The 25,971-nt window shown below is 63.0% G+C and overlaps 4 protein-coding genes across 5 annotated transcripts; all 4 read right to left on the bottom strand.

The window, feature by feature from the left end:
• Window positions 1-266: 266 nt before the first annotated feature.
• Window positions 267-3,508, bottom strand: DHH (desert hedgehog signaling molecule). The gene is given in 4 exon segments (XM_072357916.1): window positions 267-569; window positions 572-928; window positions 1,495-1,756; window positions 3,095-3,508. Coding segments are annotated over 4 exon segments (1,221 nt in total). The 5' UTR covers window positions 3,398-3,508; the 3' UTR covers window positions 267-270.
• Window positions 3,509-5,050: 1,542 nt separating this feature from the next.
• LMBR1L (limb development membrane protein 1 like) lies at window positions 5,051-10,296 on the bottom strand. Of its 2 annotated transcripts, XM_072357913.1 has the most exons (17): window positions 10,057-10,296; window positions 8,461-8,545; window positions 8,186-8,222; window positions 7,855-7,994; window positions 7,673-7,776; window positions 7,463-7,589; window positions 7,284-7,352; window positions 7,101-7,165; window positions 6,907-6,982; window positions 6,744-6,827; window positions 6,577-6,653; window positions 6,425-6,502; window positions 6,254-6,327; window positions 6,063-6,153; window positions 5,904-5,970; window positions 5,662-5,823; window positions 5,051-5,554 (listed from the first exon to the last, which is right to left on the bottom strand). In XM_072357913.1, the coding sequence occupies exons 1-17, from the start codon at window positions 10,126-10,128 to the stop codon at window positions 5,496-5,498; spliced, it is 1,467 nt and encodes a 488-aa protein (XP_072214014.1). In that variant the 5' UTR covers window positions 10,129-10,296; the 3' UTR covers window positions 5,051-5,495. The 2 variants fall into 2 exon arrangements, with proteins under 2 accessions (XP_072214014.1, XP_072214015.1); XM_072357914.1 differs by lacking the exons at window positions 7,673-7,776; window positions 7,855-7,994; window positions 10,057-10,296 and having other exon boundaries at window positions 5,470-5,554.
• Window positions 10,297-12,385: 2,089 nt separating this feature from the next.
• On the bottom strand, window positions 12,386-16,392 carry LOC140263168 (tubulin alpha-1B chain). The gene is made up of 4 exons (XM_072357915.1): window positions 15,952-16,392; window positions 14,401-14,623; window positions 14,175-14,323; window positions 12,386-13,544 (listed from the first exon to the last, which is right to left on the bottom strand). The coding sequence occupies exons 1-4, from the start codon at window positions 15,952-15,954 to the stop codon at window positions 12,564-12,566; spliced, it is 1,356 nt and encodes a 451-aa protein (XP_072214016.1). The 5' UTR covers window positions 15,955-16,392; the 3' UTR covers window positions 12,386-12,563.
• Window positions 16,393-18,630: 2,238 nt separating this feature from the next.
• On the bottom strand, window positions 18,631-24,653 carry TUBA1A (tubulin alpha 1a). Its single transcript, XM_072357957.1, has 5 exons — window positions 24,592-24,653; window positions 22,397-22,516; window positions 21,071-21,293; window positions 20,845-20,993; window positions 18,631-19,810 (listed from the first exon to the last, which is right to left on the bottom strand). The coding sequence occupies exons 2-5, from the start codon at window positions 22,397-22,399 to the stop codon at window positions 18,830-18,832; spliced, it is 1,356 nt and encodes a 451-aa protein (XP_072214058.1). The 5' UTR covers window positions 22,400-22,516; window positions 24,592-24,653; the 3' UTR covers window positions 18,631-18,829.
• Between the last annotated feature and the right edge of the window lie 1,318 nt (window positions 24,654-25,971).

Here is a 25,971-nt window from a genome sequence, read left to right as displayed (position 1 = left end):
GGGCACCCACCTGAGGGGGGGGGGGGCATACCTGGGGGTCCCACACCTGAATGGGGGTCCCACACCTGATTGGGGGTCCCACACCTGAAGGACACCCACCCAGCTGCACCCACTTGAGGAGCACCCACCTGAGTGACACCCAGTGAGGGGCACCCACCTGAGAGCTGCCCCATCCAGAGGACCCCCCACCTTCATTGCAGGCCTGAAGGTGCCCCACACCCCCTTCCTCACCCCCCAACCCCAGCGGTGAGTCCCCAGGAGGGGGCGTCCCTACCCCCCACCCTCACGGCCCAGCACTCCTCGTGCCAGGCGGTACAGCAGCCGCGAGTACCAATGAACGCCCACCTCGCTCTCCGTCCCATTCCCCGGCTCGGTGCGACCGGGCAGCAGCGAGAGGAGCCCGTGGAAGAGCCGGAGGGGAGCGAAGGCGCCGTGAGCCCAGCGGTGGCTCTCCAGGACAGCATAGCAGGATGCCAGCACCCCATTCACCAGGAGGGTTCCGTGGGAGGTGAGGGGGGCAAAAACACCGACCCCTTCCTCCCTCGATACCCGCAGCACCTTTGCGGGCGCAAACCTTTGTCCCCGTGGGCCAACACCGCGTCTCCGGGTCGCAACCGACGGGCGAAAACGGGCAGGAATTTGGCGGAGCCGTTTGTGAGCCCTCGTGAGGCGAAAACGAGATGGGACGGGGTGAGAAGCAGCCTTTGGGATGGAGACACCGTCTCGATGGCCACGAAGGAAGCCCTTTGGCCGAGGTCGCGGTGGAGGAAGAGCAACACTTGGGTCGGTACCAGGCGCCCTCCCGGTTCGGCTCCCAACACCCAATCACCGCGACGCAGCTCAGCTAAACCTCGGCTCTCACCGCTCCGTAGCGTTACCGTGGCGTGGCCGGGGAAGCAGCCGCCGGTACGGATAGCCAAGGAGTTATCTGAGAGGGTGAGGGATGGGAAGAGAGAACGGTGTTTAGACGGGGAGGCGTCCCCGGGAGGAGCCGCTCCAACCGGACCCGGAACAAAGCGGGCATTTTCCGACCCCCCCCCCCCTCCCTCCCACCCCTCCTCCCCCCCCCTCGGGGTTCCTGTGTGCACAGTCCCTTTGTTCGCCCTCACTGATGCCCTTTTGTTCCTCTCGTTGGGGATGGTGACATTTAGGGCCACTTTCGTTTCTGGGCCGGATGGACGGATGGGGGGGCTGTTAACCGGAGTGGCCACGGGGCTGAGGGCTACACCTAAAAACCCCACTGACTGTGTTCAGTGCCCACGTGGGAGCTGAGCCTTGGGGAGGTCGGGGGGGGGGGGGGGAGCTGTGGTTGTGCCAAAGTTTGGGGTGAGATGATAGGATTTCTGCCAATCTGGTGGCCAGAAAGAGTGAGCCGGGCTGGGACCGAGCAGAGCCTGAATGTTGGGGCTGTGAGTATCCTATGTGGCTCTGGGATGCCAGAGGATGCTGTGGGGCCACGGGTTGGGATCTTGAGCCCCCCCTGCAGCCTTTTACCTGCTCTGACGGAGACGTGGATGTGAGCTTTGGACTCGTAGTAAACCCAATCAAAGCCGGCCTCGACAGCCAGCCGTGCCAGCATCCCATATTTGTGTCGGTCCCGATCCGACGTGGTGATATCCAGAGCCCGACCCTCGTAGTGCAGCGAGTCGGGGAGGTGGTGACCATCCTCATCCCAACCCTCCGTCACCCGCAGCCTCACCCCCGGCCACATGTTCATCACAGCAATGGCCAAAGAGTTGACCCGTTCCTTGCAGCGCTGTAGGAGGGAGGGGGAGGGACACAAGTAATGCTGTGACCCCCCAGACCCAATGTCCTGCAGGACCCCACACACCCCAATGTCCTGCAGGACATCACAAATGCTCCTACTCAGGATATATGGCCTACATGGGGTTTGGAAGGAGCCAGCCCAGAGGGGCTTCAGACTGGAGGGGGGGGGTTTCACCAATGGTGCCCCCTATCTCTCAGAGGGGCACAGTTGAGCTGCCCCCCCTTGGGTTGAATATTAACACACCCTGAGGTGCCGTGGTGGTGCCCGGGCAATGGGGCGGAAAGGGCACGGGACAGTGCTGGGAGTCACATTCCCCACAGTTATGGGGTGACTGATTAACTCAACCTGGGGTGGGAGGGAGGAGGGGGGGGGCATGAGGGGGGGGCGCAGCCGACCTGAACCAGCCTCACAGTGGCCCTATGGGGCTCAGTGTCAGGGATGGGCAGGATGGGTGCAGCTCCTACGATGCAGTGGGACAACGTCAGAGTCCCATAATGGTGACAGCTGGGGGTCCCACACGGTTCTGGTGCTGTGGAGCCCGTTCCCACCCCCCCCACTTCCCCACAGCAGCCAGTGGGGTCGTGGCACCTCCAGATGCCCCGGTGCCCCCCGGTCCTCCGTGCAACAAAGCTGCTCCCGGGAGCTCGAAGCCGCGGGGGCGGCAGTGCGGGGCCCGGTCCCGGAGCGGCCCGGCCCGAAGGGGGACCCGGCATGCGACGGGGGGGCAGGAATGCACCCGGCCCGGCCCGGCCCGGCCCGCCGACAATAGGCTCCTTCCAGCCCGGCGCTGACCTCAGGCTCCGGGAATGCTGGAACGGCCACAAAGGGCTCTTTCAGCCTCCCGCACCCCCGGGTCCGGCTCCGTGCCCGCGGCCCACCGGGCTCCGCCGCCCCGACCCCACCGCCCCCTCCGGCCCTCACCGGGGGAACCGCCTGGACCACTCTCAGCATCTCCCGTTGCCATGACGACCGCACAGCCGCCCCTCTCCATGACAACAGCGAGCATCGCTCCGGTGCGACGCGCGGCACAAGGACCCCCCCCCCCTTCCCCTCGGGGGGCGCTCCCCGGTGCCGCCCCCTCCGTGTCGTCCCTCCCCGGGGTTGGACCCCCCGTTAAACCCGATGTGGATCCTCAAAGCCCCACCGGGAGCGCTCGGCTGCTGCTCCACCGACGGCACCGGGCTGCTAACGAAGGGGGGGGGTGGAACCCAACGGAGGGTCCGGGCCTCACGGGGTGGGTCGGGGCTGCCCGGGATCGTCCACCCCCGTCCCCTCCCGTCTCCGTTCCGCCTCCCCGCGCCCCCCGGCCCCGTTCGCAGCCCCCACCTCCGTCATGAGGCGGTCCGCCCCCGTGTTCTCCTCGTCCTTGAAGATGATGTCGGGGTTGTAGTTGGGCACCAGCTCCCTGAAGCGCTCCGACCCCCGCAGCACTTTGCCCTCCGCCCTCCCGCTCGCTCCCAGCGTCTGTTCGGGGACGTTGGGCACGAACTGTTTGTAGAGCAACGGGGAAAGCTGCCGCCGTCCGAACCGCCGCCGCCCCACCGGGCCCCGGCCCGGTCCGCAGCACAGCACCGGGGCGGCCAGCAGAACGGCGAGCAGCGCGAGGGAAAGCGGACGGCACCGGGACATCCCGGTGCTCTGCGGCCCTCGTTCAGTCACCGGGGGCGCGGGGGGTCGGAGCGGGCATGGCACCGGCGGGGCGGCCCCGGGGCTTTTAGAAGGTCCCGGTGCTCAGGGGCGGGCCGGCGGCGTTTCCTTCTCACACCCACGGGTCTGGGATCAGCGCTCGGGTGGGATCCGGGAGCCCCGCGCTGCCCCCGGGGCCGCCACCCGCTGCGGTGCTGACCCGATGCAGACCGGGAATCGGTACCGGCACCGCGCCCCGGTTCCACCCTTCCCCCTGCGCTGCACCTGAACCCTGCGCTCCGCTACCGGATCCGCTACCGGATCCGCTCCTCTCTCCCAGCACCGGTACCGGTTCCCCTTTCTCCTTATCCGTTCCCCTCTCCCGGTACCAGAATCCTCCTTCTCCTAACCCTACCCTCGGATACCGGGCCGGTTCCCCTCTCCCAGCACCGAGCCCCCCTTTTTCCTTATTCTATCACAGGGTACCGGTACCAACCCCGTTCCTCACTCCCGGTACCGGGATTCCCTTCTCCTTATAATATCTCAGCTCTCCCATTGCAAATCATCACACTCCGTTAACGGGGAACCCCTTTTCCCGTCACTGGTCCCCGGAACCGACACCTCGCCCCCCGGCACCTCCGTTATCCCACCGCTGCACCTCCGGTACCGACACCCCTCCGACCCCCTGGCACTGCCCCGTTACCCGGACCCCCTTCCCGGTGCTGCCCCGAGCCCGCTGCTCGCTCCGACCCCCGGTACCGGTACCGCTGCCCGCTCCGGGACTCCCCCGGGCTGGGTGCCCCCCACCCGCTGCCGCTCCGCTCCGGCACTGGGCAGCGGCTCCGGGTCCCCACGGCTCCGCCTCGGAGCGGCGGTCGCAGCCCATCCCCCGGGGCCGCCCCCACGGGGCTGCGCTGCCCGGGACGGCCCCTCCGGGACCGGGGTTACGGGCACCCCAGCGACAGGTTCAAAGTCACTGCCCCAGAACCGAACCGTGCCACCACCCCCCCCCAAGGACCGGGACCCCTCAGCCACCGCTCAGGTGCGCCCAAAGGTGCCCAGAGGAAGGGTAGGATGGGGTGGGTGAAGTACCCCCCCCCCAGCCCCGGTGCCAACCCAGGGTGAGGGGAGCGAGGGGAAAGCGGGCACCGATGGCCTCATTTCCTGCTATATAAACCCAGTTTCCTGCACTTCCTGCTCAATCCCGGCCCGGGGAGGGGAGGCAAAGCCCCCCCCTGCCTGGTGTGGGGGGGTGGGGGCCGCTTGGCTCAGCCTCAGGCAGAGCAGGATGGGTGGGGGGGGTTGGGGCTGTGAGCCCCCTCCCACAGAGCCCCTCGTACCTCTATAGAGGAGCAGGTGGGTTAGGAGCAGCTCAGAACCCCCCCCCCCCGCTTTCCAACAGCCGGTGCCCCCCCAGCACCCACAGGAGGAGGGTGGGCATGAAATGGGACCCAGGAGCCACCCTCATTTTCAGCCCTTCCCAGAGCAGCTCAGACACAGCCAGGAAGAGGGTTAATAGTGAAACCCGGGGGGGGGGGGGAAAGGAGCAGGAACCCCCCCCCCATTATGGCACAGAGCCCTGAGCCCCTCCCAGAGCTGCCCTGAGGTGGAACAAAACCCAGCCTGTTGTTTCCATATAATAATAAGAATAATGATTATATATAAAAAAAGAGGCTTTGTTTATTGCTCCAAACACAGTAACGGAGAGCTGAACAACTCAGCATAGGACTGGGGGGGGGGGACAACCTGTGCACCCCCTCCCCCAAGACAACAGAAGGATGGGGAGTGATGGAGGGATTCCCTTTAGTGTCACAGTGATACACGGAGGTGGGGGGAGGGGGATTTAAAACCTAATAAAGGAGGGGAGCACAGGGAAGGGGGGAAATGAGGTATCTAAAGGAGTGGGGGGGGCTGCAGCCAGCACAGCCCCCACCAGGGGTCTGTAAGGAGAACATGGCTCAGTAGCACAACAGACTGAGATAGGGCTGGGGGGGGGGGGACCCCTGCCCTGTGATCCCAGCTCTTCAGATGGGGCTCCAACATCCACAAAGCACCATGGGGGGGGGGGGGGGAGGGGATAGAGAACCCCCCCCCCTTATCCTTAGCAGCGCCCTCCCTGGGGCCGGGACCGTGGGACAGGCAGCGGCAGTTTGTGCAGACCTGGGGGGGGGGGGAGAACATGAGGGATGGGTGATGGGGGGGGGGGGATGCATCCCCATCTCTGCCCCCCCCCACACACACACCCCCCTCTGTGGCCCCCTCCTCACCAAAGGCACAGATGAGCTCCTCCTGCACGGCCCACGTCACCCTATTCACCAGGCACAGGGTGGTGAGCCCAGCAAAGCCCATATTGTAAATGAAGACGATGTAGAAGTTCCCCAACCAATTAAAGCGGCCAAAATCCCCCAGGAGGTCGAAGCGAGTGATCCCTGTGGTGGAGGAGGGGGGTCAGGAAGACCCAGATTGGGAGCTGCCCCCCATCTCACCCCATTGCAGCCCCACATCTCACCCAGCGTCCTGGAGAAGACGGGCAGCGCGGAGCTGAGCACCAGCAATGAGACGCAGTTCCCAATGATCTTAGGGAGGAAGAAGAGGTGCTGCCCCACTGCACGGCCCCATAACATGGCCCTGTAGTGGGGGGTGGGGTGGGGGGGGGTGGGGGTCTTACCTTGGTCAGGGGGGTGTCCTGCCTCTCAGGGAGCAGCTGTGTGAAGAGTGGGGAGCTATAGAAGCCCACGACGGAGGAGAGCATCAGGTAACTAAGGGGGGGGTGTTAAGGAGAGAACAGGGGGGACAATGGAGGGGGGGGGGTATAGGGAGGGGGGGGGCAACAGCCCCCAGTGGCTGCATAAAGGATACAAGATGAGGACAACCTGCAGCGCAGCTCCAAAGGAACCAAGGATGGAGAAGGAGACCTGGCCCAGGGCTGTGTCCTGCAGGAGGGGCACATGGAAGGGGCTCTGCCCCACGGATGGGGCTCCCTGTTGTGCCCCCCCCTCCTCCCATCCTCCTCCCCCCCACCCCAGGTACCTGCATGCCCTTCGGCATCGCAGCATCATCCAGCAGCAACTCCAGGACGTGGAAGCAGACGATGAGCACCGAGATGCCCTGAGAAGAGGATTTAGGAGGGATTTAGGGCATCCATAGGGGGCTGTGGTACATATGGGGATGGAGACACTCACTGTCAGTGCCACGAGGCCCAGCATGGCCAGCGGGTAGCCCACGTTCCTCTGCCAGGGTGATGCTCGGTGCCGCAGCTCTGTAGGGAGCACATTTACCACCCTGCTCTACAATGTGGACCCCTGGGAAACTCCCAGTTGCTCCCCCCCCATCCCCTCCAGCTCCTCACCCAGCTTCCTCCTCTTGCTCTGGATGCTGAGGAGCTGCTCCCGCAGCATTGCCACGTTCAGGTTCAGCCAGCAGGAAGCCTTCCCTGTGGTGTGGGGACAGCGTGGGGCTCGTGGGGTCCCCATGGCACACAATCCCCACCCCCCCAATCCGTGGGCACCCACCTGATGTGATCCTGTGGGACACGGCAGCCTCCTCAAACCTCGTGCAGCTCAGCTGCTCATCCAGGTCCTCCAGGAGCTGTGGATGGGCAGGAGCCATTAGGAACATGCATGGCATCCCCTGAGCAGCCCCATGGCACTGGGGACACCAAGACCCCCCAACCCACAGCAGTGGGACCACGAAGGGCACAGCTCACCCGGGGCTTCACCAGCAGCTTCCCAGTGACAGTGAACATGGTGGAGAGGCCAAACGGGGTGCACACTGTGAGGGAGAGCGGGGGGGGGGGGGGGGGTGAACCACAGAACCCTTCCCCATGGCACCAGCAGACCCCCACGGTGTGGGGCTGTGGGTTGTATCCTGCTCACATCCCAGCACTCACAAAGCAGGAGCAGCACTCCGAAGAGCGAGATGCAGGAGTAGAGGTAGGGCAGGTAGCATTCCCAGAGGTCTATGGAGAGCAGGGAGGTGGGGGGGAGTCAGGACACAGCAGTGCCCTATGAACTCCTCCCAACACATTCAGCTCAATGCCCACCCCCCCACCCCCCTCCCAGCACCCACCATAGAGGGACTGTCGGCTCACAGCATCGTTACCAGCGATGGCAGAGGCCACCCAGACCATGCCCAGCACCAGCAGCGTCAGCAGCAGCAGCACCACTGAGGTCTCATACACACGAGCCATGATGCCCTGCAGGACAGAGATCAGCACAGAGATGGGGGGTGGGGGGTCACAGGAAGGGGGGGGGGACAGCACCCATGGGGCCCACATACCTTCTTGGACCCTGCAAACCCCTCTGACTCGGTAAAGAAGTATGCAAAGGGCATGAGGAAGACGAGGGACAGGTTGGAGAAGAGAAAAACCAAGTTCCAAAGGCCTGGGAAAGGCAGAATGGGGTGAGATCCCAGTGCAGGATTGGGGGGGAGGGGACCCCAGGACCACCCTGTGCACCCACCATGGATGAGGGAGCCATTCAGCCACTGGATGTAGTAGTTGTGGGGGAAGGAGAGCAGCACCTCGTTGCTGATGATGGAGAAGGGGAGCAGCAGCACAGCACCCAATGCCACAGCCAGGGTGAAGGTGCACAGCCCCAACCTGTCAGAGGGAGCCCATGTGGGTGTCAGAGCTCAAGGGGGACATCAGAGCTCAAGGGGGGGACATCAGAGCTCAAGGGGGGGACATCAGAGCTCAAGGGGGGGACATCAGAGCTCAAGGGGGGGACAGACAGGGGAAGGTGGTGACCCATTCAGACAGGGAGGGGAAGAAGAGAGATGGGAGGAACTTACGCAATCCTGTCGACAGCAGCATCCTCATCATCGTGCACTGAGAAGGAAAAGAAGCAAATGAGCAGGAAGGCTCCCTGCTATTCCCAGCTCTGCTGCCTTCCCCAGCCCCTCTCCTTGCTGCAGTCAAAGCTGCAGAACTCAGAAGAGCTCTGGATGGAGGTGGGGCTCCAGTTTCCCCCCCATCACAACAGGATGCCCCACCAGAAGCCACATTGGGATCAGGGCAGGGAACAGGAGGAGCAGCCCGGAGGGTTTGGTTCAGTGAACCCTCCTACCTGCTGCAAAATCAGTCTGCTTCTTGAAGTGCCTTATGACGAAGTGGCAGAGGATGTAGAGGCTGGCAAAGAGCAGGGCACAGATCTGCAGGCACAGCACAGCGAGCGGCCTCAGAGGGCAGCACTCCCCACCACGAGGAATGCTGACATCCTCAGATCCCATCAGCTCCCCCCCCTGTTTTGTTCTCCTATCCCTGCTCCCTCCTCAGGCTGCACTCAGGGCTCACCCGCTGGCTGCTCCCAAGAGCACAGGGTGAGCTCCAGCAGCTCAGCCCAGCATTGCTGCATGGAACACCCCGACCCCGCAGCCCTCGCACCGTTGGCACCAGCACCCGGCAGGGCTGCAGGCACAACCTTGAGCCCAGTGCCAAGGCCGACTGCAGAGTGTCTGCCTGTTCCTCCCACCCCCTCCAGCACGCTGAGCTCCAGCCCAAGCAGGCAACATTCGAGGAACACTGCGACCTTTCATCCCTGTGGGTACGAAGCAGAACAAGGAAAGGTCGCCTGAACTCAATGCTTTGGCACCAGCACCACCAACACCTCCCTCCTGTCTGGGTGTCCTTCATATCAGGGGGCTCAGCTGGGAGTCCCAGGGCTGAGGGCCCATCCAGTAGGGTGGTAGAGAGCACTGAGATCAACCCAGCTCTGGGCAACCTGAGGGCTGTTCCTACCCCTGCTGAGGGAAGCACACGTTGCCGTGTGTTGGCTCAGAGGAGCAAAGGAGTGAAGAAGGGGTTTCGTGGGGTGATCCATGAGGCGGCAGCATCTCAGCTGCAGCCCAGCTCAGGGTGAGGATTCCCAGCAGTGCTGATGTAAGCATGGGGGCAGAGCTCCACAACGTGGCCCGGGAAAGTCTGAAAGGTCGCGTGGACTCCACGCTGGCAGAGCTGAGCTGGGCGTTCCTGGGAGAGGTGCAGCACTGCGGGGACGCGTGGATCTGACTGTCCTCAAGAGGCCACTGGGAGACTCCAAGGCTGTGACGCTTCCACCCCTCCACACCTCTGACCCATGGCAGTGGCTGCCCTGGTTGGCACAGCTGGGACCGGGGCTGCTCCCCTGCACAGTGCCCACAGTACTGGGGGTCCCCCACTGACACTGAGAAGATGATGGTGTAGGGGTGAGGAAGGGGCCGTGGGCACCTGGCACAGCTCTGGCTCAGCTTTGACACTGCTGAGCATTGCTGCATCCTCCCCCCAACACACACACGCACCAGAGACCCCACATTGGGGGCAGGAGATCCCCAGTGTCTGGGTACTGCAGGACCCCAGAACCAGCCCTGCCCCATAGAAAGGCTGAGACCAGAGCTCAGCATGGGCTCCCTCACACCCCACAGCCCCGGCCCCGTGCCCTCCCATGCCCACCGTGCCCTCTGGGAAGGGGAACGGGGACAGAGGGGCTCCCATCGGTCCGGGGGCCCCCACCCACCCCGACTCCCCGGGCCGGGCCAAGCCTCCCTATCTGCAGGCACACAGCATTGCAGTGCGGCTGCGATAAGACCCGGGCGTGAGACACAGCCCCGGAGCTGCCCCCGGAGCACAGGGAGCTCCAACCCTCCTAAGAGACCCCAACCCCAGCGGGACCCCCCCCCAGACTCACGAGGCATTCGCGGACACGTTCGTGGAAGAGCTGCTCTCTTACGGCCAGCGCGTCGAGCTCCACAGGGGCCATTGGGAGGAAAGCATGGCCGGGAAATGCCGGGCAGGGCCGAACCGGGTCAGGGCTGGGTAGAGCCGGGTCGGACCCGAGCCGATCCGATCCGATCCGAGCCGATCCGATCCGATCCGAGCCGAGCCGAGCCGAGCCGCCCGCCTGCGGCAATGGACACCGAAGCCACGCCCCCCCACTACCGCCGCTCGCTACTATGTATCCACTGCACCACCGCCCGGAAGTGCCCCGCCCCGCCTCTCATTGGCCGTTTAAGCTGAATGAGGCGCCGCTCATTGGCTGAGAGCCGAGAGGGAGGAGCCCATTGGCTGAGCGCGCAGCCGCTCTCACGCTCGGCGCACCCACGCGTTCATTGATGCCCCCGGAGCCCCCCCCAGCCCCGTGCGACCCCCCCCGGGCCCGGGACTCGTGCGGAGACGGGCTCGGCTGGGCCCCCCCGGTGGGAGGGAACTGATCCGCTGCGCCAGCACTAATCCCTCAGCCAGGGCTAATCCCCGGGGCCCGTAAATCCTCTCATGCATTGGAGGGGGCCCCGGGCAGCAGCAAAGCTCCATCCCAACCCCCACTGAGACTCGACCTCGCAGAACAGAACCCGCAGGCTGGGGAAGGTCCCCCCCCTCCTCTGGCCGGCCAGAGCCAGCGCTGCCAGCCCCGCAGCCGTGTCACTGCGCACAGACAATGGGGACAGCCCGTTCCCATGCGGCTGTGCCCTGCGAACCGCCCAGGCTGACACAGAGCGTTTGTATGTCATCCAGCAGCAGCTTGTCTTAAAGCCTTTTCTATTCACAGAATGAGCACAGAAACGTGGAAATCCAACAGGGTCACATCAGGGATTTAAAGCCCAGCCAGAGCAGCTGGGAACAAAGAGAGCAACCAGAGCCAGAGCATGAGAAAGCTCCAAGTGTTTGAGGCAAACATATGTGGCCACGAGACAGTAACAACGGGACAACATTCAGGACCCCCCTCCTTCCTCCCCATCCACTGCTCTGCCCCATCCACACTCCGAGTCCCCACTATCCCCATAGTTCCTTCCCTACCACCCCCAGCCCCTTTTCACCCCATCAGTCCCCGTTACTCTTTCCTCCCCCATCCCCCTTTGCTCCCCATCCCCTCCTCTGCGCAGACCCCCCTCAATTTCTGCTCCCCCCATCCTTCACCCCAACCCCTCTTCCCCCCCAACCTGCAACTCTTACCCCATCCCCTAATCCCTCCCACTTTGTTCATAGCCCCTCCCCCCATTTGTGTCCCCTCCCTCCATCTCCCCCCACCCCACACAACGGCTGCACTTGCTCGGCCCACAGAGCCCCATTAAAAGGAGGGGGAAGGGAGCAGGGGGTGCACCCAGCAGCAGACCTGGAGCCGGATGCTGTTTGCTCTCCATTCTGTCCCACTGGAAGCGCCGCAGTCACAACAGGAGGCTTTTATCTCTTGCACCCCCCGTGGGCAAGGACATCTGCCTTGGGCTCCACGGGTTTTGTTTTGGGAGTTGCTCCTTATGGGCCTAAGGAGCCTCAGAAGTTTACCAAGCTGGGCAAAAACAGCTCAAGGTCAGCAAAAATCGCTTCAGATGAATCAGAGGATGGAAAAATGGAGGGGGAAAGTGGACATAAAATCACCATAGGGGCTCCCATTCATGCCCAGAGGGTCATTAGCACACATTAAAGTTATTGGATGAGTACATATCCCAGTATACTGCATAGGAATACAGTCCTGACTGTTCAGGTGTAGAAGCTGAACTCAGAGCAAGCTTGTTTGTAGGGTGAGTGATAAAGGAACAAAGCTCTGTAACACTGCATTGGGGTTATTGGGGTTAGAGAACATTATGATGGTGTCACTCCATCAATGGAGAAGAGCCATGGATGACATCTATCTGGATTGGCAAAGTACCCACCACATCCTTGAGTTCAGTGTGAAAGATGGATTTAATGGGAAAAGGATTCAGGACCAGACCCAGAGAGTGGGGGGGCAGCGGACCCCAGGACGGCTGCATCCGCCCCCAACGCTGAGGCATGAATGAACGCGCGGCTCCCATTCATAAAGATGCGCAGTTCCCATGGAAGCTCATGAATGGGCGCAGCCCAGCGCTTCCCACCCACATCCCTCCCCATCTTCTGCCCCACACAATGGGGGGGAAAACAGCCCCATGGAGAGAGCTGGGGCAGATAGAGCTGAGCTCAGCCCACCCCCAGCAGCACAACCAATGGGGGGAGGAAAGTGGGGTTATGGCAGCATTGCAGTACAGAACAATCAGACACTGAGCTGAAGACAGGGAACGCTTTTTATTCGAGACACAAGAGAAGAAAGGTGGGTCTGTAACAGACTTGCCATTGAATCACAGACCATAGAACAGCACAGACAGCAGCACACACCGCTACAGACCCGTGGAGGATAATGAGCTTTGTTGTCTCTATGAGCACGAGCTACAACACTGTGAGCCCTCAGTACTCCTCTCCTTCCTCCTCACCCTCACCCTCCACCGAATCCACCCCCACCTCCTCATAATCCTTCTCCAGGGCAGCCATATCCTCCCGTGCCTCCGAGAACTCCCCCTCCTCCATGCCCTCCCCCACGTACCAGTGCACGAAGGCGCGCTTGGCGTACATCAGGTCAAACTTGTGGTCCAGGCGCGCCCACGCCTCGGCGATGGCCGTGGTGTTGCTCAGCATGCACACAGCCCGCTGCACCTTGGCCAGGTCCCCCCCGGGCACCACGGTGGGAGGCTGGTAGTTGATGCCCACCTTGAAACCAGTGGGACACCAGTCCACAAACTGGATGCTACGCTTGGTCTTGATGGTGGCGATGGCGGCGTTGACGTCCTTGGGCACCACGTCCCCGCGGTACAGCAGGCAGCACGCCATGTACTTGCCGTGCCGCGGGTCGCACTTCACCATCTGGTTGGCCGGCTCGAAGCACGCGTTGGTGATCTCGGCCACCGACAGCTGCTCGTGGTAGGCCTTCTCAGCAGAGATCACCGGGGCGTAGGTGGCCAGGGGGAAGTGGATGCGAGGGTAGGGCACCAGGTTGGTCTGGAACTCCGTCAGGTCGACGTTCAGAGCTCCATCGAAGCGCAGCGAGGCTGTAATGGACGACACGATCTGGCTGATGAGGCGGTTCAGGTTGGTGTAGGTCGGGCGCTCGATGTCCAGGTTCCTGCGGCAGATGTCGTAGATGGCCTCGTTGTCCACCATGAAGGCGCAGTCGGAGTGCTCCAGCGTGGTGTGGGTGGTGAGGATGGAGTTGTAGGGCTCCACCACGGCCGTGGACACCTGCGGGGCCGGGTAGATGGAGAACTCCAGCTTGGACTTCTTGCCGTAGTCCACCGACAGGCGCTCCATCAGCAGCGAGGTGAAGCCGGAGCCGGTGCCGCCCCCGAAGCTGTGGAACACCAGGAAGCCCTGCAGCCCCGTGCATTGGTCAGCCTGGAAAGGAACAACAGACAACACATCACTGAGAGCTGTCCTGAATTCACATTCCTACTTGCTTGCCTAGGAAGTGAAGCTCACAGCTCACTATCGCAACCCTCTGAGATAATTCACACCATGAGCACAAGCACCTGTTGACTCCCATTGGGCTCTGAGCATTGGGAGGACAGCAAGGTGCCCCCAGGAGTCAACAGCCCACAGAGCTGTTTGGGCAGGAACTCACAGCAACCCCCACCAAGAATTGCACTGCAGGGATGCAGGGCCAGCATGAGCTTCCCTGAAGGAGTTAAAGCGCTCAGCACAGCTGCTCATAAGAAGGATCAGAGTCCAAGTCAAAGCGAGCCTCACATGACCCAAAAAGAAGGAAAATTAGGTTTTCCAAAGCATCAGGGCTGCCCTGTGCCCTGCAGGCCCATCCCACACCCACAGCCAACACATTTGGGGCCAACTCTGGGGGCTGCAGCAGCACATCAGCAGCACCAGAGGCACGGGGGGCAGCATCCCACACACTGCACGAACTGGGGGTCAACGCACCCACAGCACCAGGAAGCCTCACGGCCCTACTGGATGGGGTTGGGGGACCCAAAGGCTGCAACGGTGCAGGCAGCCCCACGGTGCTGTACCCACCAGCTTGCGGATGCGGTCCAGCACCAGGTCGATGATCTCCTTGCCGATGGTGTAGTGCCCCCGCGCGTAGTTGTTGGCTGCATCCTCCTTGCCCGTGATCAGCTGCTCGGGGTGGAAGAGCTGCCGGTACGTCCCCGTGCGCACCTCATCTGGGGGACAGCGGGAGCAACGTCAGCACCGACGGGGCACCGTCACAGCCCCCCCAAACCACCCCCACCCCACTCACCGATCACGGTGGGCTCCAGGTCCACAAAGACAGCACGGGGCACGTGCTTGCCAGCCCCCGTCTCGCTGAAGAAGGTGTTGAAGGAGTCGTCCCCCCCGCCGATGGTTTTGTCGCTGGGCATCTGCCCGTCGGGCTGGATGCCGTGCTCCAGGCAGTACAGCTCCCAGCAGGCATTGCCGATCTGCACGCCCGCTTGGCCCACGTGGATGGAGATGCACTCACGCTGGGGGGGAGGAAAAAGAGGGGATGGGGGGGTTGGGTGCTGCTCTGCTGTGCCCCATCACTACAGAGCTTGGGTTATTGTACTGGGAGGGGACATGCAGCACCAGCGCTGCCTCTTATAGGGTCCAGTATAACTGCATCACTATGGGATGCTCCATGCCTGAGCCCCAATGGGATGCACGGTGCTCAGCGCCATCTCCATAAGCAGCAGTGAGAGGGGGTCTGCGTGGGGCCAGCCCCGCATTGGGACCCCACAGCAGTGTGGGATCGGCCCCACCCCGTGCGTGGGGGGGGCATTTCACAGTCAGGGCTGGCACTGAGGATGAGGAAGCAGCACTGCAGTGCTGACATCACTGCGGCACCGCGGGGAAACCACGTGGCCACCAACCGAACCCAAAGCAATGAGGGCAGCGTAGGGTGGGATGGGATCGGATTGAGGGGGTGGGAGGAGGGGAAAAAGGGGGGGGGGTCCAGCTGCTCTGCCACTCCCCCACCCCCACCCTGCACATTCCCAGCCGCACCCATAGAGCAGCACCTGCTCAGCATTCCTGCCCCCATATGGTGCTCAGATTGATGGGGGAGGGGATGGGGGGGTTTAGCTTAAGCTTGATGGGAGGGGCGTAATAACCCCCCCCCCCGGGGGGGGGGTACAAGGATCAGCCCCATGGGGTCCGCACTGAGCCGCCCTCGGGTGGGTGCGGGGAGCAAAGTGGGACAGGAAAGGGAATGGGGGGGATTTGGGGTCTTGGTGCCGCAGGGGCGGGGCTGAATGGGGGGAGGTTTGGGGGGGAGGGGGGGGGAGGAGCGCGCCTGCACCTTCCCGCGCGCGGGAAACCCCCTAACGGTCGGGGCTTGGCGCCAAAAGTGGGCTCAAGCCCCGCCCCCATCCGAGCGATGGTGGGGGTGGGGAGGGTGATCCGGGACCACGTGCTGGGGGGGGACCCAAAGGGGTCTTTGGGTTGAGGCGGCACCCCTCGATTCTCCCCTCTCTGCGCCAGCCCCCATATCCCCCCGTATCCCCCCAACCCCTTATTCTGCCCCCACCCGCTCCCCCCAGCCCCCATTCTCCCCTATTCCTGCTCTACCCCCCGCTCCCTGTTACCCTTTAGCCGTTCACCCCCATCCCCCATTACTGCCCCCCAATCTCTGCTCCCCATCCTTCACCCCGACCCCAAATTCCCCCCAATCCCTTCTCCCCATTTCCATCCCCCCGCATCTCCTACATCCCCCTTCCCTTCCATTGACGCTCCCTCTATCCAACCGCTCACCCACCCATCGCTCCTACCCCCTAATTACCCCCTAATTACCCCCTAATTAACCCCCCCATACCATGGTTGCGGTACTCGGCCCGACGCAAAGAGTCGTCGCAAGTTCCAACTGCAGCCGCTCCCGAGCGCGCCCTTAATATAGAGGTACAGCAGCGGGCAGCGCCCGCGCTCCCATTGGCTACCGAGACCGCCCATCAAAACACCTCCAGCGCTGATTGGTTGAGCCTCGTGGCGCGCTCCACCTTCCCCCCCCCCCATCTGCAGAGTGGGCGACTTGCCCTCCCCCCCCCGCAGTGCGGTACAGCCCCCATCTCCCCCATCTGGAGCAGCAAAAGGGGGGATGGATGGGGGGGGGGGGGGGTGAATTACTACGGGGATCGCCCCCCCCTGCAGTTCTCCCTACGCGTTTTGCCGGCCCCACTGCGACGGGGGGAGGGGGAGGGGGGGAGGAAGAGGGAAAGAAAGCAACAGCCGTTAATGCTTTGCTTCCCCCCCCCCCCATATCCCCGCCCGCCCCGGTGCGGTTTTGCTGCAGAGGAAAACTGCGACAGTGCGGGGGGGGGGGGGGGATATACAGCACGTGCTCCCCCCTCCTCCAACGCCCAGAGCCTTTAATCCGCTTCCGCGTTGCCCCCCCCCCCCTCCGAAAGCCCCCAGGGGGTCCCAGGCCCATCTGCCCCCCGCCCCGATGCCATCTGCACTTTGCCCCCCCCCCAAATCACACCCCCTCAATCCCACCATGGGGGTCGCGGGGTCGCCCCCCCCCCCCCCAAGGGCCCCCGCTGCTTTTAGCTCCGGATACGCCGAAGCCCGTGGGACCCCCCCACACTCATATGGTGCCCCCCCCCCTTGTCGTGTCCCCCCCCCCCCCCCCACTTCACGGCCGCACTGCAGCAGCGCTGCGCTGACGTGGCGCTGCCTCATGGCCGCCGGCCGCGAAATGGCGGCTATGAGGAAAGGAAAACCCCGGGGGGGGTTGGAATAAGGGGGGGGATAAAAGGGGGGGGGTCCTGTGTGTGTGTGTGTGACGCCCCCCGCAACTCCGCGCTGCTGCACGCGAGGTTCGCATCGCGTCGCGCTTTGAGCACAACGGAGGTGGGGGGGGGGGGGGCAATTGGGGGGGGCTGGGTGGCTGTCTGCCCCCCCCACATAGGGCAGCATCGCCCCATCCCTGTTCCTATTCTCACAATGGGGGGGCACCCACAGCCCTTTGGGGTGGGGAGGGACTGCGGGCACAGCACTATTTACCCCCCCCCCCATAATCTAATGGGGCTCTATGGGCAGCAGAGCCCCCCCCACAAAGCCCCCTTAGGCTTCTACCGGTGCACCCAGCAGCAGACCTGGAGCTGGATGCTGATGCGGGCTGGTTTGTTCAGCAATAGGAGGACAGTAAATCAATTTTAAGGTCCGAAGTGCCCCTAGAACCAAAGGAATCATCGAGCTCTGATCCTAAAACCGTCCCATTTCCACTTTGCAGGGCGAACAGCGCCGCTTTCTCTCCATTCTGCCCCACAGGATGCGCTGCAGTCACAGCAGGAGGCTTTTATCTCCTGCATCCCCCCCCCCAACTGGGAAGAGAACAGGCAGCCATAGGACCACCATAGGTGTGAATGCCCAGAGGGTCATTAGCGTTTATTAACGAGTTATTGGGTCAGAACGAGTGCTATCCCAATACACTGCCTAGGTATGCAGTCCTTAATGTCTGGGTGTAGAAGCTGAGCTGTCAGAGCCTGGTTTGTTCATCCCATGGTCTGCTTTGGATGGGTGAGGAATAAAGGAATGATGCTTTCCAATGCCATAATGGGGTCAGAGAGCTTCCATCCCTCATTTCAGGTGAGGGCAGCACCACAGATACAAGCACTGCAGGCCTTCCCATGGTGCTGCAGCAACAGATGGGGTTGGGATGGTACAGCACTACTTATGGGGGAGGGGAGGAGCTCAGGGTCATCTGCACCACCATGGAAAGACAGGGGGGAGGAAAGATCAAGACCCCAAAACATGGGCTGGGATAAGGAGGGGTTTCATGAAAGGAAAAGAAGGCAGGAAGGAGGAAACTGACTGTGTTTCCCATCTGCAAGCACTGATCCACGCCCCCTCCCCACATACCCCCCCACCCACTTAAAGGCTGCTTGCTTTTTGGGGTGCTACAGGGCAGCCTGGGTTCTGCTACAAAGCAATGTATTAAAGGGGGGGGAGGAGGGGAAGCAAACCCATCCCCTGCCCAGCCCAGAGGATTCCCATTGGGGTTCTCCTCCCATTGGGGTTATCCTCCCATTGGGGTTATCCTCCCATTGGGGTTATCCTCCCATTGGGGTATCTCATCCCCCTCAACATCACACTCAGGGGGAAAAAGGGGGGGGAAGAAAAAGTAAGGGGGGGATACTCAGCACAAGGGGATTTTGTGCCCACCCTTTGCCCCCTCCCCCCCAATGAGGGGGGATGTGATGCATCCCCTTATCATCCCCCCCAGGATGGCTGTGTCTGCCCACCACTGCGGTATGAATGAACCCAGATATCCCATTCATAAAGTCACGAAGCTCCCACAGAACCTCATGAATGGCCCCAACCCAGCACTTCCCACCCACATCCCTCCCCATCCTCTGCCCCACACAAAGGGATGGGTGACCCCCATCAGGACAGAGCTGGGGCTGAGGGGGTGAGATGAGCAGCACCACCAGCAATGAGGGGGAGCGGGGGAGGTTAACCCAGCAGCACAGCACAGAGCACTCAGAGACAGAGCTTAAGACGGGAAATGCTTTTTATTCATTGAGACACACAGGAGAGGATGGGAAAAGGGGGGGGGGGTCTGTAACAGACTTTCCATTGAACCACAGACCATAGAACAGCACAGACAGCAGCGCACACCGCTACAGACCCGTGGGGATAAGGGGGGGGATAACTAGGATTGTTCCCTGTGCGAGCAGCACCGTTGTGAGCCCTCAGTACTCCTCTCCTTCCTCCTCACCCTCACCCTCCACCGAATCCACCCCCACCTCCTCATAATCCTTCTCCAGGGCAGCCATATCCTCCCGTGCCTCCGAGAACTCCCCCTCCTCCATGCCCTCCCCCACGTACCAGTGCACGAAGGCGCGCTTGGCGTACATCAGGTCAAACTTGTGGTCCAGGCGCGCCCACGCCTCGGCGATGGCCGTGGTGTTGCTCAGCATGCACACAGCCCGCTGCACCTTGGCCAGGTCCCCCCCGGGCACCACGGTGGGAGGCTGGTAGTTGATGCCCACCTTGAAACCAGTGGGACACCAGTCCACAAACTGGATGGTGCGCTTGGTCTTGATGGTGGCGATGGCGGCGTTGACGTCCTTGGGCACCACGTCCCCGCGGTACAGCAGGCAGCACGCCATGTACTTGCCGTGCCGCGGGTCGCACTTCACCATCTGGTTGGCCGGCTCGAAGCACGCGTTGGTGATCTCGGCCACCGACAGCTGCTCGTGGTAGGCCTTCTCAGCAGAGATCACCGGGGCGTAGGTGGCCAGGGGGAAGTGGATGCGAGGGTAGGGCACCAGGTTGGTCTGGAACTCCGTCAGGTCGACGTTCAGAGCTCCATCGAAGCGCAGCGAGGCCGTGATGGACGACACGATCTGCCCTATCAGCCTGTTGAGGTTGGTGTAGGTCGGCCGCTCGATGTCCAGGTTCCTGCGGCAGATGTCGTAGATGGCCTCGTTGTCCACCATGAAGGCGCAGTCGGAGTGCTCCAGCGTGGTGTGGGTGGTGAGGATGGAGTTGTAGGGCTCCACCACGGCCGTGGACACCTGCGGGGCCGGGTAGATGGAGAACTCCAGCTTGGACTTCTTGCCGTAGTCCACCGACAGGCGCTCCATCAGCAGCGAGGTGAAGCCGGAGCCGGTGCCGCCCCCGAAGCTGTGGAACACCAGGAAGCCCTGCAGCCCCGTGCACTGGTCAGCCTGCAGGGACACAAGAAGGGGTCGTGTTGGATCCGGGCGGCTGCAGCACAACTCGCTCCTTCCTCCTTGGGGCCTCCTGAGGACGTTCGGAAGGTGTTTCTCTTGGGGGATCTCCAGGAATAGGAGCCACCCAGGCAGGGTGATGGGGCACCTCCAGCCATCGCAATCTGCCCCTTGACGTGTGGATCCCCTTGGGGTGGGATGGGGGCACTGGGCAACCTTGGGGGAGGTGCATGGGGGGGCACTGGGCAGCTTTGGAGAACACATCAGGGTGGTGTGTTGTTCCATCAGGACAGGCTGCAGAACTTGGTCCTTCCTCTTTATGTCCTCTATTGGACACTTTGAGGGGGGGAATTTCCAGTAGTAGGACAGGGTAAGGGTACCTCCACCCACCAGGGGTCACCACCTGTTACATGGATCCCCTGGGGAAGCCCTATTGGCACACAGCCTCATGGGTGGAGGGCAGATGCCTTCAGCATCCCCAACCCATGGCAGAGGGGGGGGAGGTGGCACAGGGAGCAGATGGATCTGCTGTCTTGGCCACAGTGTTGTTACAGGAGTGGGACAGCCCACAGCTCTGCCTCCAAGCCCCACAATCCCTGGGGTTCCCAACCCCTCTAAGAGCAGCTGGATGTGGCTGCAGCCAGAGCTGGAGGTGGGGGAGGGAGGGAGGGAGGGGGAACAAAGGAGGAATTGCACAGCTCAGCACTGCCGGGGGGACGCGGCGCTATGGAGCAGCTCCAACACCGCAGCTGCACCGCGGCACTGTGCCAGCCAATGGCAGCCTGCACAACAGGATTAGCATTAATTAATATATTCAAACTAAATCCAGCCTGGCTGGGTCTGGAGGGGAGGGCGAGACAGACGAACAGAGCCTTTGTCCTCATCACGCCACCCACCCAACCCCATTGTCTGCAGGAGGAGGGGGGCCAACGCACACAGAGCCCCACAGCACAGCTCTCTGCACCCCATGGATGGGGTTGGGGGACCCAAAGGCTGCAACGGTGCAGGCAGCCCCATGGTGCTGTACCCACCAGCTTGCGGATGCGGTCCAGCACCAGGTCGATGATCTCCTTGCCGATGGTGTAGTGCCCCCGCGCGTAGTTGTTGGCTGCATCCTCCTTGCCCGTGATCAGCTGCTCGGGGTGGAAGAGCTGCCGGTACGTCCCCGTGCGCACCTCATCTGGGGGACAGCGGGAGCAACGTCAGCACCGACGGGGCACCGTCACAGCCCCCCCAAACCACCCCCACCCCACTCACCGATCACGGTGGGCTCCAGGTCCACAAAGACAGCACGGGGCACGTGCTTGCCAGCCCCCGTCTCGCTGAAGAAGGTGTTGAAGGAGTCGTCCCCCCCGCCGATGGTTTTGTCGCTGGGCATCTGCCCGTCGGGCTGGATGCCGTGCTCCAGGCAGTACAGCTCCCAGCAGGCATTGCCGATCTGCACGCCCGCTTGGCCCACGTGGATGGAGATGCACTCACGCTGGGGGGGTGGATTTGAGCAGCGTTACCCCTTGGCTTAGCAATGGGTTCCCCCATATCCCCGACCCCCCCAACCGGGACCCCCATGGAGATGCTGTTCATATGGGTGGGCTGAGAGGAGCGCCCTCTGGTGGCCGGAATAGAGCTGCCCCCCCCCAAAAGGCTGCGCTGTACCCATCCCCATCCCATTGTTCTGGGGCTGCAGCACAGCCACACCCGGTTGGGGGGGGGGGTTGCAGCTCTGGGGGTGTCCCATCCAGCTCTATAAACCCACCCATTGTGGGTTGGGGGCTCAGTAATGGGATCTCACGCTGCCCATGGGCTTGGGGCCACGCCCTGCCCTATAGGGACCCAACGCTGCAGGCTGAGGGCTCGGCACCGGGACTCATTCTGCTCGGGGGGGGGGTCCCAGTTTAACCATCGCCCCTCCCGGTGTCGCCTCAGCGTTAATCTGCCCCCACCGGACCGGAACCACGCCCTTACAGGCTCAGAACCGGGGAACGGAGCTCCTATTGTGTTCCGTTAACCGGGAACCACGCCCCAACGCGGATCCGGTACCGGGAGGTCTCATCTCATCCTATTTAAAGCGACCCGGTGTTTCCCGTCTCGGTTTAACGGGGGCCACGCCCTGTGCTGACTCGGCACCGGGGCTCATTTTACCCCACGTAACGGGCCCTAACAGCCCCCCCACCGGATTTAACGGGAGGCTACACCCGCTGCAGAGCCGGTACCGAGGGGACCCTATTATTTCCCTTCAATTATCTGGTTCTAATGCTCCCCCCCTACGATTTAACGGGGGCCACACCCAAAGCTGACGCGGCACCGAGGCCCCATCCTGCCCGGATTAACGGGACCCGATGCGGTTTAACGGGGACCGCACCCGGTGTGGGCTTAGCACCAACCGAGGGACCCTCATCCCCCCCCCGAGCAACGGGCGGGGGCTGCGTTTTGTCACCGGAGCCCTTCACGGTGATCTCATCATGGGCTCCATGACTATAAAGGAGGAGGAAAAGAACCAAAGCGAGAAGGGGAGAAAAAGGAGAACAAAGGGATGGGGGGGAGATGCGCAAAGCCCGGTCCCGGTGCCCCCCCCCCGATGCTCACCATGGCGGCTGCTCGTTCCGGGGCTTTCTCACAGCACGACGCTGAGGCAGTCGATGTAAGAGACGCGGCGGAGCCGGGCGGCGGAACGGGGTTTTATAGGGCCGCCGGGGCGGAGCGGAGCTGTGCGGGGGGAGGCGGCCCCAGAAGCGGCCATTGGTGTGCGAGGATGAGGTAATGCCCCCCCCTTCTCCCCCCCGTTCCATCGAAGCTGCAGACAAAGGGCGGGCGGGGCGGGGCGGGGGGGGGAACGGGGGATGCGGAGTGGACCGCCGCCACCACCCCACCAGCACTCCATCACCGGTACCGGCAATGGGGGTCCGTTCTGCATCGTGCTCCGGTCCTACGCCCCCATCCCTTGGTCCCCCACTTCTGTACCCCGTTCGTGTCCCCATCCCTGGATCCCGTTCCTCTCAGCGCCACCGGCCCCAGTCACTCCCTGCTCCCCATTCCCTGTTGTGTCACAGTGCTCTGGTTCTTAGCTACGGCACCGTCCCCATCCCCGTCCCCATCCCCGTCCCCGTCCCCATCCCTGTCCCCACCCCTGACCACGTCCTGGCCCCTAGCTTTACTTATGTCCCCATTCCCATCCCCAACCTGCTCCCCACTTCTCACCCTGTCGCTGTCCCCATCCGTATCCCCGTCCCCGGTCACACCCCGGTCCTCGTTTGAACCGTGTCTCTGTCCTCGTGTTGGCCGCATCCCTGTCCCCATTCCGGGAAGTGTGGCTGTCCCCGCTCCTGGCTGTGCCCCAGTGCCCCGCTTCCCAACCATCCTTTGGCCCCCGCCGCATCCCTGGCCCCGCTCCCATCCCCGTCACTCTTTGTGTGCAGATCGCAGCCCCTGGAGGCCCAAAGAAAGGGGAGTCCTGGGGCTGTGCTGGGCCAACCTGCCCCCCCCCGGACCCCCAGCCCCCAGCACAGCTCCAGGTCCAACAGCAGCTGCTCTCAGGGTTCAGGATGCAGCTGGACCACCCTGACCCCCCCCCCACACCATGTGCTGCAGCCCCCCCACCCCGAGCCATTATCCTCCCCGGCTCCAGGGGTTCCTGCATATCTCCTAGTGGCTCTTTTATTATGTGTATGTGTGTGGGGGGGGGTCGTGCCCCAGGGCACTGAGGATGGAGCTGCCAACATCATCCCCCTTCCTAACCCCCCCCCCCAAAAAAAAACTGGGAAATCGCAATTATTTCCTGCTTTTCTCATACAATAATTGCATTTTGGGGATGTTCCACATCTTTGTTCCCATGTCCTCACTTCTCTGCCCCCCTCCCTCTATGATTTTTGGGGTGCTGCTAAACCAGGGTGGGACTCAACCCCCCCCCCCCTCCTCTGGGATTGTGGGTCTGCAGACAAAGAGGAGCCACGAGCCGGGCAGCGCCCACCAGAACAAAGGCTGAGGAGACCCCAGTCACGCTGTGCCCCCCCCCACCCCAAAATCGGGCTCCCCCCCAACTGATCCCACATCCATTGCTCTGTAGGTTTCTGACCCCCCAGGAGTGGGAAATACAGCCCCCAACCCGTCGCTCAGGGATGGGAGGTGCCCTTCAGCGTCCCCAAAGACAAAGGTGGGGGGCTTCAGGGGGCTCTGGGGGCTCACCAGCCCCCCCCAGTGTGGTGCAGAGTGAAAGGTGATGGGTTCAGAGTTGTGTGAGGGGGTCTCCCCCAGCCCCCTCCCACCTCGTTAGGTATGGAAGGCCACTCACCACCACGCTGCCCTCTGTTAATGCTAAGCAACGGGGTTGCTAGGAGACAGGTTGCTAGGATACAGGCTGAGACCCCCTCCCATATTCCCCCTCCCTGCCTCCATCACCTCATGGGGTGGGGTTGGGGGTCAAACCAAGGGGAAAGCAGGAGATGGGGACTGGACAGGAGGGGGAGGACAGGCTGGGGGGGGGCAGGTCTGGAACCCCAATAATCCCCATACAGTTGCAAGGAGGTGACTCCATCCTACACCCCCCATCTGACCCCATTGTACTGTATGGAGGGTGGGGGTTAAAACTACCTCTTCCCCCCCCCCCTCTAGTTCACAACCCCTCAGTGCTCTGCTGTGGGGAGACATTAACCCTACCCCCCCCCCTCCTTCCCAATGCACAGCTGCAGTGCACAGCAATCCATGCTGTTGGGGGGGGGGGGGCTCCATTTCCCCAAACTCCTAGTGCCCCCCCCAGGTCCCAGTGCCCCCCCCCCCCCCCTTACCAACTCCCAGCTGCCTGAGCTGTGTTGATTGTTGGTAGCAACGCAGCAGCTCCTGGTGACTGTTGCTGGGCCCCCGTCGTGTTTGCAGCCCAGACACAACCCAGCACAGAGGCCGTGCCCCCCCACCAAGCCCCACAGCAGCCCCCCTACCCCACCAAGCCCTGCTCCCCTCACTGCAACCCAATCTGAGCTCATGGTGTTGCTGTGGGGCTGGTGGAGGATTCTGGCTCTGCTCACCCCCCCCACTCCAGACTCCCCCCCCACACACACACACTGCCTGTGCCCGCCAGCTCTGTCTGTCTGTCTGTCTGTCCCCTGAGCATCGATGTGACACGTTCACCCAGGCTGAGGGACGGGGCCCTGGGGGTACGGCAGAGGTGGGGGCACCCAACCTGATAGGGTGACCTCTGTGTGTGCCCCCCCTCCCCCAGGGATTGGGTGGGGGTCCCTATCCCCACAGCGTTACAGGACACCTATGGAGTGTGGGGGGGGGGGGTCACCACTTTATCCATATCCACATAGTTTGGGCGTCCAACACCCCCCCCCAACTCCATGGGATGATGATGAGAGAGGGAATGGGGGGGGGGGGGAACAGGGTTGAGGGTCGGGTGCGAGGGGGGGGGGGACTACGTCTGTCTGGATGTGGGGAGGGGGCTGCAGGTGCAGCACCGCATTGCGGCAGAAGCAGGGATAAAGGAGCAGGGCGGCGGCTGCGGCGGAGAGATGGGGATGGGGGGATGTGGGGGGGGGAAAAGGGGGAGATGGGGGAGGGGGGAAATGGAATTGGTGCGTCCCCATAAGATGGGGGAGGGTCTCCAGCGTGGGGAGGTTCTGGTGGTACTGGGGATGAGCAGCGGGCAGCACTGGGTGCTCCGGTCCTATAGAAGAGCCAGCAATGAGGGCGCTGGGGGGGGATACTGGGTAAACTGGGAGGGTGATGTGGGGGGGAATTGGAATCACGGCGCTGTTTGGGCTGTGGGGGTGCAGCCATGGGACACCCCAGGGATCACAGGGGACCGTGGTGGCACCGCAGGGACCCACCATACTCAGGACCCCCCCCCGGGGGCAGAGGGGTCCCTCAGCCCTCGGGTCATCCTGGTTCCCCACACTGAGTCCTCGGGGGTCCTTAAATGTCCCCCCCCCCTCCCAAAAAGCCCCACGAGGGGACACGGCGATCCCCAAACCCTGGAGACCCAAACGGTCCCCACCCACAGCCCGGGGCCAGACGTGAGGTGACCCACGAGGTGCCCCCCCCACCCCCCCAACCCGCTCCTCCTGCCCTACAGGATCTACCCCCCCCCCACCCTCCCCCTCGGCTACAGCCGCCCCATGGAAATACCCCCCCCCCCCCTCCGGCGCTGGCGGGGGAACAAAGGCGAT

This window comes from Excalfactoria chinensis, chromosome 28 (assembly GCF_039878825.1).
Source record: "Excalfactoria chinensis isolate bCotChi1 chromosome 28, bCotChi1.hap2, whole genome shotgun sequence".
In the NCBI taxonomy this organism is placed as follows: domain Eukaryota; kingdom Metazoa; phylum Chordata; class Aves; order Galliformes; family Phasianidae; genus Excalfactoria; species Excalfactoria chinensis.
The sequence above is the reverse complement of the archived record's forward strand: the minus strand, read 5'-3'. Positions and strand labels throughout refer to the sequence as shown.